The 13138-nt window shown below is 56.8% G+C and overlaps 1 protein-coding gene across 3 annotated transcripts in view; it reads left to right on the top strand.

The window, feature by feature from the left end:
• SLC38A5 (solute carrier family 38 member 5) overlaps nucleotides 1–12024 on the top strand; it is a 14223-nt gene extending 2199 nt beyond the window's left edge. The window contains exons 1-16 of one of the 3 annotated variants that reach the window (XM_032426647.1): nucleotides 2746–2822; nucleotides 4221–4274; nucleotides 4370–4445; nucleotides 4865–4980; nucleotides 5081–5154; nucleotides 5773–5865; nucleotides 5990–6068; nucleotides 7959–8041; nucleotides 8338–8396; nucleotides 8495–8632; nucleotides 8800–8879; nucleotides 9500–9600; nucleotides 9833–9948; nucleotides 10770–10914; nucleotides 11009–11112; nucleotides 11572–12024. In XM_032426647.1, the coding sequence (XP_032282538.1) occupies nucleotides 4222–4274; nucleotides 4370–4445; nucleotides 4865–4980; nucleotides 5081–5154; nucleotides 5773–5865; nucleotides 5990–6068; nucleotides 7959–8041; nucleotides 8338–8396; nucleotides 8495–8632; nucleotides 8800–8879; nucleotides 9500–9600; nucleotides 9833–9948; nucleotides 10770–10914; nucleotides 11009–11112; nucleotides 11572–11673 (1419 nt within the window). In that variant the 5' untranslated portion in view covers nucleotides 2746–2822; nucleotide 4221 and the 3' untranslated portion in view covers nucleotides 11674–12024. Of the gene's footprint in view, nucleotides 1–2745; nucleotides 2823–4220; nucleotides 4275–4369; nucleotides 4446–4864; nucleotides 4981–5080; nucleotides 5155–5772; nucleotides 5866–5989; nucleotides 6069–7958; nucleotides 8042–8337; nucleotides 8397–8494; nucleotides 8633–8799; nucleotides 8880–9499; nucleotides 9601–9832; nucleotides 9949–10769; nucleotides 10915–11008; nucleotides 11113–11571 lie in introns of those variants that run through there. The other 2 variants (XM_032426649.1, XM_032426650.1) reach the window with 2 other exon arrangements.
• The last annotated feature ends 1114 nt before the right edge of the window (nucleotides 12025–13138 follow it).

Here is a 13138-nt window from a genome sequence, read left to right as displayed (position 1 = left end):
GGGGGGGGGGGGGGGGGGGGGGGGGGGGGGGAAGGTGGAATATGAGAGGAGAGAGACAGCAGAAGAGGCTGGGAGAGACAAGGGAAGTGTGTGTGTGTGTGTGTGTGTGTGTGTGTGTTTGGATATCCTCGGTGTATCTCATCTGCCTGTACATGTTCTCAGGCTCAAACACACACATGTGAGCTCCACCCACATCGTGCTGTGTAGCTTACCTCGCTGTCTCTTGTATCTATGACCGCCTGGCCAACTCGTGTGTTTTACCTGTGGCACCCGCATGCCTTGCTGAGGTCTGCTGCTGCAGTTCATCTGCATGGGGTTGCGTGTGTATGTCCCTGGGGCGTTTCTGTGTCTCCTTTGTAACGCTCATGGCTGCCGAGTGTGTTTATGTGTCTGGCCCGGACGTGCGTGTCTCCTGTGTCCGTGTGTCTTTCTTCTCTGCCGCCGTATTTGTGTCTGGTTGTGGTGAGCGACTGCGTGTGCGCGCCCTATGGGGGTTTCTCTTGGGGCCACTGTATGTGTCCTATCTGGTTCCTTTGTTTCCTCTTCATGTTCCTTTGAGATGTAGTTTCTGGATTTCCTCTTCATCCCAATAGTTCAGTGTCCTCTCCGCATCCTTGCCTTTCCTGTCCACGCGCCTGTATTTATTGTGAATTTACAACGCGCTCCCTGCACGTTTCTTCTGACTTGATTTGCGAACGGCTGTCTGTGTTCGTGGCTGCGCGCGGCTGTCTGCGTGACCGGGATGGTGTGTGGGTGTGTGATGGCAGCTTCTTTGTACGGTCGTGCCTGCCCGTGAATGCCCCTCTCTGTGACGAGAGAGCCCTGTGTGGTCACCCGGGGTCACGAGTTCACACGTGAGTTCGCATGCACAGAGGTATCATCATAGAGCCTGAGTCTGGACATGGGCCTTCAGGATTGTCTGAAGCTGGACTCATCCGTACGAGAGACACTGTCCCCCCCCCCCGCCACACCCCCGTCTGATGTCGACAGCTGTGTGAAGTCCTATTCGTGTGCTCCCTGGGGTAGGGCTGCCAAGTCTGTGCGTGATGATATCTGTGAGTCTGGAGTGGCTGGAAATCAGCGTGGGCCTGCCCTGTGTCCATGTGTGGGTGATGATACCTTGTCGTGGCAGGTCATTTGGTGCAGCTGTGAGCATGTGAGAGTACCAAGGCCTGGGCGCCCCAGGTGCAGTCTCTGTGTGTTCATCTGCCAGCCTGTATTCTCTGTGTGCGGCTGCGGGTCTGCGCGCAGGTGCGCACTTCTGCGGGCGGTGGTGGGTCGGCCTCCGATTCTGAGCCCTGGATGGGGTTGTGATCCCTGAGCGCGCAGGAGGCTCTCTCCTGCTGGGGGGAAGTAAACGCCCCGTCCCTTACCCTCCTCCGACTGACTGCGGGTAGGGTGGGGGCATCTAGGCCAGCTTTGAAGCCCCAGCCAGCCCCTGGCCTTTCCGGGAATTCTCTGCTCCCCGACGCGGGGGGTGGGCAGGAGGGTGAAGAGGCCCGGACAGAGGCCTCTTGTCCACCGGGACCTCAAGCAGCTGGGCCTGGACCCCAAGTCCCATCCGCCTGACTGTGTGCAGGAGACACATGCCCTGCCTGGGACAGACATGCCTGTCACATGCTTGGATGGGAGTGAACAGACGGACCCACATATAAGGCAGACACACAGACAGTGGGGCTCCTCGGTTAGGGTGTGGACAGGCCCCACCCAAAGCCTGGGCTGGGGTCCAGGACTTTAGGGCGTGCCTTGTTTGCAGACAGTGTAGATCCACACTCCCCACCCAACCACAAATGCCCCCCCCGCCTCTCTCTGGGGACCCCCAAGATCTAAGGTCCGTTTTTGGCTAGGCCAGGCTATCTCTCTCTATATCTGAGGTCAGTCTATAGTGGCTTGGCTCTGCCTGTCCCTGTCCCTGTCCCCTTGCTGCTCTCAGGCCTGTCCATCCACCCTGTCTGCCCCTCTGCCTGAATCAGCCTCTCTCGACCTATTGTCATCTGTCCCTCTAGGTGTCTCCCTGCCTCAACCACTCCCTCTGTCCCCTTGGCTCTCCGGGCTGGTGTGTCTGTTCCCAGCCTCTGGGGATGTGTCTGGCTGCGTCCACCTGTCTATCTTCCAGTTGTCTCTCCTGCTTACTCCTGGGCCTGACTACCTGTTGCTTTCCTCCAGATGCTTCCATGGGCCTACACCCTGTCTCTGAGTCTGTCTGTGCCCCTCTTTCTCCCTATGACTGCCCCTCTGCCTGTCTACCGCTCCTCCACAACACGGCTGTCTTTCTGTCCTCCTGTCGTCTGTCTTTGTTTTGTTTCTCCTGCCCGCCTATCTCTATTTTGTGATTGTTTCTCTTACGATCTCTGTCTCTCCTCTCTGCATCTTTTCCCTCCATCTGTCCCTCCCCGCTGTGTGTCCGATCTCTGCGTCAGTGGCCCCTGCCTGCCTGGCCCTCTCTCTAGGTGTGGATCTACTCCCTCAATCTTTCTGTCCACCTCCCCCCCTCCCCACTCAAGGCCCCCACACACCTCTGTCTCTCTCCACGTGGGTCCAGGTGAAGGAGAGAAGCGCCCTCCTCCCCCACCCCCTTTCCTCCTCCCAGAGCCAGATGGAGGGAAACTAAATTAAAATTAAAAGTTCTTCCCAGAAAAAAAATAATCCGCGGGCCAGATGCGGCTCGGGCGGCGCTGATTAGCCACCTCGCAAGCGCGGCCGAGCTGATTGGCTACAGGGCGGGGCGGGGGCAGGGTCCGCGGAGGGGGAGCCGCGCCGGCCGTGGGGTCCCAGAGCCCTAGTGAGTTACTGCCGCTTCGGGAGCTCAGAGGAGCAGGGAGGTGAGGAGGGGGCGCTGGCCGGGATGGGGCTCCTGAGACCCCGACGCACGAGTGGGGATCCCGGGAGAGGTTTCCTGGGGGAGCCTCGGGGGAGGGGTTCCCTGGAGACCTTTTTAGCGCTAGCGGGGAATTGAATGGGAGGGGGAGTCCTTTTGGTGCCCTGCTCCCAGGAAGTGAATTCAGAAGTGGGTGAGAGTCTCCAGAGAGTGCTCACGACTGAGGATGGGGCTCCCTGAGAGGCGTCCCCTTCCCGGGAAGGGGATTCGGGGCTTGGGGAGGGGGTTTCCCCGGAGGCACTTTTAGCAATGATGGGCACCTTGCATGGGGGTTTCTGAGATACCGCACTCCCAGGAAGTGAGCTCTGGGCTGGGGGTTTCTTCGGAGACACTCCATCCAGAAAACCGGGGCTCCAGGCTCGCTTGGGGATTGCGGAGCACCCCCACCCCAAAAAACGCATCAGGCCCTGGGAGGGGGCTTTTGATGAAGGTCTCAGAGATAGCTCATCCTCAGGAGGGGAAATTAGGGCTCAGGACAGGTTCCTGAGACACCCCAAGACCAGGAAGGATCTTAAGTCTGGAAGCGTCTCTAAAGTTACTTCTGCCAGGAGAACGAGTGTTTAAGACTTGACAGGGGTCCCAGAAAAATACTTCTCTAATCCCTAAAAAGGGGATTAAATGGGGATCACTGGGTCACTTGTATCCCTGGAAGGAGGCTCAGTTTGGGGAATTGTCTCCCGCCTCTAGTGAGGATATTCAGAGTTGTGGCAGGGAGCAGTTTGCAGCCTGGGGGGGGCTAGGGTCTCCAAGCCCGCGCCCCCCCCCCCACCTCCAGCTCCTTCAACAGGTTGCATCAGCTCCGGGCTCAGGCTCAGGGCCCAGGCTGGGAGGAGGGGGGTAGGGGGCGTTAGGAGGGGTGGGGCAGCCAGGCCGACACGTGTCCCTGTAAGGAGTGAGAGGCTTGGCCAAGCGGTGAGGGTGGAGGGAGGGGGGTGTGGGGGGGGGGCCGGCAAGGAAAGAGGCAGCAAGAGAGACTGAGTAAGAGTGGGGTCTGGGAGGACAGGCTATCCCAGCTCCAGATGGCCATCTCGTCCGCTGTGGGGTCCCTCTCTCTCCCTTTCTCTCTCAGTCTCTCCCCCCCCCCCATTTGTCCCTCGCTGCCCTCTTTTTCTGCTTGTCTGAGTAACTGTTGGCATCTCTCCCCCTCCGGTTCCCTTCTCTGCCTCCCATGTCTTCCTCCGTTGCCTCTCACTGTTGTCTTTGAGTCTCTCCATTTATCTCCCCATCTCTCTGGTTCTCCATCTGTCTCTATCTGACCCCCTACCCTCTTGATCTAGCTCTCCCCACTTTGTAGCCCCCCTGCCTCATCTCTGGCCCCCCGCCCCCATTTCTCGGCCCACAGCATGGAGCTGCAGGACCCAAAGATGAACGGAGCCCTCCCTGCGGATGCTCTGGGGTGAGTCAGGGGCCCAAGGGGACAAGGCCAGGGGTCAGGATTACCCCCTCACCACCCCCCCACCCCCCCACCCCGGATTTCTCTGCCCTCTCCAGCTACAGGCAGGAACGCGAAGGCTTCCTGCCCAGCCATCCTCCTGCTCCAGGGAGGAAGCCAATCGAGTTCATGGATGTGAGTGACCTCACAGGATCTGTCCCAGCTGCACCTTGCCGAGCTCTTCTCTTCCCCTACTGTTCCCTCTTCCCGGGGCTTCCCTGCCTAGCTGTTTCCTGCCCCAGCTGCTCCCCAGTCCCCAGCTGCTCCCCTCCCTAGCTGTTTTGCCTCTGGTGACTGCTGCACTCTCCCCTGTTCTTCTCCACTTCCAGCTTCTCCCCTCCAAAGTTTCTCCTAGCTCTTCCTTCCTAGCTCTTGCTTTTCCAGCTTCTCCCTGGCTTCAACTCCTTTTCCTTCCTAGCCTCCGTCCTAGGGCCCTTTCTGGGCTTCTCCCCGCCCCATTCACTTCTCCCCTTGTCTTTCCTGGGCCCCAGCCCTGGTCTCCTTACCTGGTCTCCCTCCCCATGTGTGCCCGGGCCTGGCCCCTTCCCCCACAGTTCGAGGGGAAGACATCGTTTGGAATGTCAGTGTTCAATCTCAGCAACGCCATCATGGGCAGCGGCATCCTGGGACTGGCCTATGCCATGGCCCACACAGGGGTCCTCTTCTTCTTGTGAGTCCTGGGCAGCCTGCGGTGTGGGGCGGGGCAGGGGTGCTGTGTGGGCCAAGCCGGAGGCCTGGGGGCCAAGTCTGAGCTGGGCCATCTGTCACAGGGCCCTGTTGCTATGCATTGCTCTTCTGTCTTCATACTCCATCCATCTCCTGCTGACCTGCGCTGGCGTTGTAGGTAAGGCCTGGAGCTCGACCCGTATCTTGGACCCCAGACTCTGGACCCACCCCTCCGACCTGAGACCCTAGACCTCAACCCAAACCCTAGATTCCGAACATAAACACACTGAACATACCACACCCCCAGATCTTGGCCCCAGGACCCGACTCCATCCTCAACTCCCTGGACTCCAGCTCTCAGACTGCACGGTGGCCCTCAGAACTTAACTGGGCTCCCAGGTCCCCACCTCCCAATCCTCATCCTTCACCCCTCAGTCTGACACCAAACCTCATTTCTCAGACCCTCCCCACACCCAGATTACTACATTCTGCTTCTAACCCCCACTCCTCAGTCTCTAGCTCCCCCTAATTGTGGAAGCCAGCCCCATGACCCCAAGACACCCACTACCCACCTCCAGCCCCCAACCTTCTCCCTGGTCACAGATCCCACCTCCCAGGCTCCACCTCAACCCCACCCCGAACTGCTTAACCCTCACCTCCAGCTTCCATCAATCAGACCCAATTACCCCCAGTCCCAGCTCCTCAGCTCCCTGACCCTCGGGCCCACCCCCACCCTCTCACCCCTGGCCTGGCCTCCTGGACCCACAACCCATTCCCTGCTGTCTTCCTACCCCAGGGATCCGAGCCTATGAGCAGCTGGGACAGAGGGCTCTGGGCCCTGCGGGGAAGGTAGTGGTGGCCGCGGTGATCTGTCTGCACAATGTTGGGGGTGAGGACTCTGGGAGGTAGGGGATCAGCTTGGGGGAAGAGGGTGGGGTGGGGTGGGCTTCCTCAGGCTGGGCTGGGGGGATGAGGGGAATCCTTCTGCTTATACCTCCCCCCACCTGCACCAGCCATGTCCAGTTACCTGTTCATCATCAAATCCGAACTCCCCCTGGTTATCGGCACCTTCCTGGACATGGACCCTGAGGGGTGAGTGAGCAACACCCCTTGGCTCTGGCCGGCAGGCCATTGAGTCTACCTGTGCGGTCTGCCTGCTCTCTTCAACTCTGCGCCCAGCTGACTCCCAGGTGTTTGGAGACTGTTGGGCAGGCCAGTGGGGTCAGACTGTGATGCTTCTGTTTTGTGAGGCCAACAGCGCGTGTGACCATTGCTCTATCTAGTAGACCACGGGTTGGTTTTGGTGACTGTTGCTCTGGCTGACTCTGTCTGGTAGCTGACTCTGTATGTCCAGTCGACTCCGAGGCTGACCATGTGACTGTACACATCAAGTAGCCCGAAGCTCTGTGGATTTGGTTCTGGACCGTAGTACTGGCCGGCTCTCCGGCCAGCTGCACCACAGCTGGCTACGGCTGTGTCCTGTGTGCTGGGAGCCCAACCATGTGCGTCTGACGTTTGCTTACTCTGACTTTTCCCCGTCCGGCGGATTCTGTTTGATTCAGGGTCCCTCAGGCTGCCGAAATCTGTCTGGCTGTAAGTGTGAGCGTGCGGTGTACTGTGGCGCCAACTATGTGTATGTGATTGGCTCTGACTGTATGCGCCAGTGGACTCCCATCTCTGTTTAATTTGGCAGCCATTTTTTTCTGGCAAGTTCCTTCTGGCTCTGTGTGTGTGTGTGTGTGTGTGTGTGTGATCCTCAACTATGACGATATGTCCTCTGGACTGTGGTTCCCACCATGTGTGTTTGACCACTGTTCTGAGTATGCATCTAGTTGACGGCATGTTTGATTTTTTTTTAAAGATTTTATTTATTTATTTGACAGAGACACAGCAAGAGAAGGAACACAAGCAGGGGGAATGGGGGAGGGAGAAGCAGGCTTCCCGCTGAGCAGGGAGCCCGACGCTAGGCTCGATCCCAGGACCCCGGGATCATGACCTGAGCAGAAGGCAAACATTTAACTGACCGAGCCACCCAGGCGCCCGTTGATTTTTGATCCCTCTGCTGGCTGAGTCTGTTCAGTTGCTTGTATGTGACGGCTGACTCCGTGTATCCTCTTAGATCTTCGGGTTTGATTCTGAAACTGTTTAGGTAGCTGACAAGCTGTGTGATGAGGTGTATCTAATTACTATAATTAGTTCCCAGCGACTATGTGCTCAGTGGTGCTTTGTCGGTTTCTTTCTGTGTCACTGTGTGTACGAGATGGTGTGTGAGTGCCTGGAACATAGTAGGCAATTAATACAATTCTTTTGGACAAATGAGCAGTTTTTCAGCCGGTTCTGTATTAACTGTCTTGTCTGGGCACCCCCCTCCAATATCTGTACAGATCCCACTCTTTCTTTGAGCTGGGTCCCAACAAGAGCTGGTTGGTTTTGCCTCTGTTTTGATCTTTGGCTGTGTGGCCAAGTTGGCCCAGCTACTTTTAGGTGTTCAACACACACCTTGAGCTGTTCAGACAACCACATGTGTGTCTTCCTGACTTCTTGTCTGACTTTGCACCATTGCCTGATCATCAGACTGTTGTTCGACCCATGGGACGCACCCGGTCAGGACTCACTCTGTGTCCGGTACCGTGTGTTGGACTGCGGGAGTCTCACTGATTCGGGGTCCTGTCTGCCCATCTGGTTGTATGTCCGCTTGCGAGTCTGACGGCACAGTTTTGTCCGGCTGTGTGTGTGTGTGTTCTTAGCTGTGTCCCTTTGACAGGGTTCGACTGACAGTCTGATTATCCATCTGGCCCTTTCTGCCCATCCCGTTGTGCCATTTGTCACTGGGACGGCCTGAATGACTTCTCACAGCTGAGGCGTCAGCTCATCTCCCCCGACTGCAGGCAGAAATCCGTCTGTTCGGCTGTCTTCTACGAGTGCCTGCCTGATGGTTTTCTTTGGCAGGCAGCTAGTCACTGTGTTTGCCTGTCTCCCCAGGGGCTGGTTCTTGAAGGGAAACCTCCTCATCATCATTGTCAGTGTGTTAATCATCCTGCCACTGGCCCTCATGAGACACTTGGGTAAGAGGCTTCCTGTGTTGGTCATTGGATAGTGGATTTAGAGAAGGGGAGCCAGACTGAGAAAACCCCCATTTTCAAGGGCGGTGACATACCAGGGGAGAGCTTGTGTGAGGTGGGCTTTAACAGATGAATAGGAGTTTGCTATGGAGGGGAGGTGGGTCCGGGTAGAAGTAAAAGCTTGTGCAAGAGGGTGGCCTAATTGGGGTGACGTAGCCTGAAAGGCCAAACTAGGGTTTGATATTTGCTAGATGGGGAGGTCCCTTGATTTCTGAGGCTCTGTGTATTACCCCTTGCAGGCTACCTGGGGTATACCAGTGGTCTCTCTTTGACCTGTATGCTGTTTTTCCTCATTTCGGTGAGTCTGAGGGAGAAGGACATGAAAAAAGCGAAGAAAGAGTTTGGAACATGGGGACGTAGCCTTCCCCATGACCTCGCTTCCCCACCCTCCCCCAGGTCATCTACAAGAAGTTCCAGCTTGGCTGTGCTGTAGGTCTCAATGAGACAGCAGTGGAGAGCAAGAATCCCCCGGGCCTTCCCATCCAGGGACTCAACAGGAGCTGTGAGGCCCAGATGTTCACTGTGGACTCGCAGGTGGGTGTGCACGTGCGTGTATAGAGCTTGCACCTCTGGTCCTCTCCTGCTCAGAGTGGAGCTGGGCATCGGACATTAGGGGGCTCCCATGGTGGGGCCAGGGGGAAGAGGGGTGGGGGAGAGACCCCTGTAGGTTCTAATCTCGGGTATGTGGGCCATTCCCCTAGATGTTCTACACAGTGCCCATTATGGCTTTTGCCTTCGTCTGCCACCCCGAGGTGCTGCCCATCTACACAGAGCTCTGCCGGTGAGTGGGCAGGCAAGTGGGCGTAGGTGGTGCGATAGTCATAATGTCCCACAATCCCTCAAGTAGTCCCGGTACTGTGGCTTGATCGTGGCTAGATCGTGCTGGGGGAGGGGTTTGAGGTGGCCTTGTGGGGGTGGGGGTGCCGGGCAGAGCCTTTTTACTGATTAGGGCTTAAATATTCTGTACAAGTGTGAATGGGCAGAGTGGGGAGGCAGAAATGATCAGATGGAGGGGATAGCATGCATGGATGGGGATGAGGAGGTGGGGATGGTCAGAGAGAGTGGGGTACAGGTGGACAGCACAGGGGGGCAGGGAGGATATGATGGAGGGATGTGTGGGTGATGAGATAGGGGCACAGCATGGAGGTCAGATGCGAGGGAGAGGCAGAGATGGTCAGACAGAGGAGATAGGCAAAGATGGTCATATGGGGTGAGATGGATGGACAGAGGGAGGCTTGGCTAGTCACACAGGGAAAGTAGAGATGGGCGTCCCAGCGTGTACCAGCTGGACATCAGCTCTGGAAGAAGGCGCTCCACTCTGGAGGGCCTGGGCTCCTTTTGAGGGGCCTGCACCAAGTTCAGGGGTCTGGGCATGACAGTTCCATAACCTCTATGACTCAGGCCCTCCAAGCACAGAATGCAGGCCGTGGCCAACGTGTCCATTGGGGCCATGTTCTGCATGTATGGGCTCACAGCGACCTTTGGATACCTCACCTTCTACAGTGAGTGGGGCTGGGGCCAGGTGGGGGCTGGAGTGGGGACTGGGCAGACTGCTCGGGCAGGAGCCTGAGCTCTTTCCCTCCGTGCCCCGGACCCGTCAGTTTCCAAAGAGGGGGTGCACGTGGCACATGCGGATTTTGTTGCCGTGTGTGTGTGTGTGTGTGTGTTTCCGGGGCGCCGGTCCTGGTGCTCCCAGCACACCGTGCGTCCTGTGTCCCATGCACCGCGGCCCAGACAGCGTGGAGGCGGAGATGCTGCACATGTACAGCCAGCAGGACCTGCTCATCCTCTGCGTGCGCCTGGCCGTGCTGCTTGCTGTGACTCTCACTGTGCCCGTCGTGCTGTTCCCTGTACGTGGGGGCGGGGGTGGGAGCTCGGGGGCGGGGCTCGGAGCGGGCGGACATGGGTGGAGGGTGTAGGCATGGCTGTTTGGCTGCGGGGCGGAGGCGGGAGCGGATGGATGGATGGAGGAGGCAGGGGTGGACGGATAGGGAAGGCAGAGTTGTCAGGTGGACAGAGGAGGCAAAAATTGATGGTCGGACAGAAAGGGGACATCGGTGGCGGGACAGAGAGAATGAGTGGGGGGAGGAGTAGTCAGCTGGAGGGAGGAGGCACCAGATGTCTGGCCAGGCAGAAGAGGGAGGCAGGAATAGTCAGACAGGGTAGAGGCAGAGAGAGATGGACAGTCAGAATGAAGAGACAGGGATGGACAGCATCCCTTAGGATGGGTGGAGGCAGAAATAGTGAGGTATAAGAGGGACCAGGCTCTCAGATGGGGGGGGGTGGGATGACTAGAAAGAGGAGGGAGAGAGAGGTAGTCAGATGGCGGGAGAGGCAGGGATCTCAGACGGAATGGAAGGACAGGAGGCCGGTCAGACAGGGAGGCAGAGATTCCAGAGCGCAGGTTGAGGCATCGATGGGTGATCAGACAGACGGAAGAGGCATGGATTGTCAGAAGGGTGGCAAGGTGCTCATTCAGAAGGTGGAGGTACAGACGGAAGCTCAGACCAGGTGGACGTGTAGATAGTCAGATGGAGGGAGGATCAGGGACCTCACATGGGGTGGAGGCACAGATGGATGCTCAGAGGGTGGAGTTCAAGCCAGATGACCACACGGAGGGGGGCAGCAGCTCTTGGGCCCTGACTGGTGTCCTACCCTACTCTGACCACAGATCCGCCGGGCCCTGCAGCAGCTGCTCTTCCCAAGCAGGGACTTCAGCTGGCCACGACATGTGGCCATTGCCCTGATCCTGCTTGTCTTGGTCAATGTTCTTGTCATTTGCGTGCCGACCATCCGGGATATCTTTGGGGTTATTGGTTAGTACCCCCAGCCCCAGTCCCAGACCCCACCTAATATGGGCCTTATACTCCAAACTTACATTGACTTCTGTCCCTCCTGCTTGTCCTCCAGGGTCCACCTCAGCCCCCAGCCTCATCTTCATCCTTCCTAGCATCTTCTACCTCCGCATTGTGCCATCTGAGGTGGAGCCCCTCTACTCCTGGCCTAAGATCCAGGTGAGCATTCCAGGGGAGGGCTGGGGAAAGAGGGAGCATTCTGAGGAGGGAGCACCCCAGGATGGCCAGGGATAAAAAGGAACATTGTCACGAGGGGGCTGGGGGAAAGGAGGGCGGGTGGTCTGGAAGAATGAAGGAGATTGTCTTAGGAAGGGGCTGAGCAGACAGAGCACCAGCGGGGTCTGCAAAGACAGAGGGAGCATTCTACAGGCAGATGGAAGGAGCGCTATTAGAAGAGGGTCGGGAGAACTTTCAAGGAGGATAAAGGAGAATACTCTCTGAAGGGTTCTGGAAAGATGGAGGATTCTTAGGAAGGGGCTGGTGTTAAGGAAGGGGAGAGAGCAGGAAGGTCAGGAATGAATGGGGCACTCTAGAGGGGATGGAGGGCTTGGGGAACATTTCCAGGAGTGCTGGTGTGGAGAGCCAACCAGCCCCATCTTCTCTCCCTCTCGTCCACAGGCTCTGTGTTTTGGTCTCCTGGGGGTTCTCTTCATGGCCATCAGTCTAGGCTTTATGTTTGCCAACTGGGCCACAGGCCAGAGCCATGTGTCCGGACACTGACCTTGCCCTGCTCCGCCCCGGGCCCCTGTGCGCATGCATGTTCCTGTGCATGCAGAGGAAGATGGGGCCGCTCTCCAGGTCCCTCAAGCCTGGCGTGTGGAGGTGGCTGGTTCCCATTAACATGGCTCTTGGAGGTAGGGGGGGCCACAGAGCTTGCAGAGTGGTCCGCTTCCTTCCTCCCCAGGGATGCTGAGCTTGGATCGTGGCCCTAAGCCCAACCGAACCCCACGGGAGGAGACCAGGTCCTTGGGGAATCCCCGCCCAGCCCAGTCCTTTCTGCCTCTCCTGGCAGAAGCTGTTTGTCAGGATCACCCTCGAGCTCAAGGGGAAGAATAAAGATGCTGAATTGCAACTCTGGCCTCAGCCTTCTGATCTCTTTCTACATCTTCCTGGGGGAGCCTGCCTAGGTTCAGACATGGGTAAACTGAAGCCCTGAGCGTAGGATTGAACCGGCTCTCGAATGTTCACTCACGTCTCCACTCCTTTGGTAACTTGCTACCCAACTCATCGTTCTGTTCATTTCCTCACTCGAGAAACATCTACTGAGGGCCTCCTGGGTGCCAGGCCCTGTTTTGGGTTCTGGGGTTTCAACAGTGAATCAAGCAGACCATAATCCCTGTAGATGGTGTTCTGGTACAAAAGTAGGCAAACCGTGACTCACAGGCCAAAGGCAGCAGTCCGCTGCCTCTTTGTGTGGCCACTGAGCCAAAAATAGTTTGCACATTTCTAACTGGGGAAAAAAAAAATCCAAAAAAGAATAATTTGTGACACTTGAAAATGATGGAATTTAAATTGCAGTGTCTGCAGATCTTTTATCGGAACACGATAATGCTTGTTCACTTACATATTGTTTATGGTTCTTCAGCGCTAGCACAGCAGGGCTGAGGAATTGCAACAGAGACCACGTGGCCCACCAAGCCTCAGCTATTTATGATCTGGCCCTTTTCAGAAAAAAATTTGCTGATCCCCCATCTAGCCGAAGAGAGGAAAAGAGATCAATCATTTCTGATAAAGATGAGCACTATGAGGGGCACCTGGCTGGCTCAGTTGGTGGAGCATGGGACTCTTGATCCTGGGGTTGTGAGCTCGAGCCCCTTGGGTATAGAGATTACTTAAAAATAAAATTAAAAAAAGATATGCACTATGAGGAAAACAAGTGATGTTGAGTGTGGTGTTGGGGGAGGTGGGAGGGTCATCAGGGAAGCCTCACTGATAAGCAGACTAGGAGCTGGGTCCTAGATTGGCCAAAAGGAGCGAGTCACATGGTTATTTAGACAAAGTGTTACAGGCAGAGGCAGCAGCAAGTGCAAAGGCCCTGAGGTAGGAGCCAGCATGGCCATTTTGCTCTCCTACTGGCAATGTGTTTGAGTGCCCATTTCACAACAGCCTGAGTCATGAGACATGGATTCTTGCCAACCTACTAGGTGAAAATAGTATTGCTGTTAAAATTCACATGTATTTCTTT

The sequence above is a fragment of the Phoca vitulina genome, unplaced genomic scaffold (genome assembly GCF_004348235.1).
Source record: "Phoca vitulina isolate PV1807 unplaced genomic scaffold, GSC_HSeal_1.0 scaffold35, whole genome shotgun sequence".
NCBI lineage: Eukaryota > Metazoa > Chordata > Mammalia > Carnivora > Phocidae > Phoca > Phoca vitulina.
This window is presented reverse-complemented; position numbering and strand designations above follow the sequence as displayed.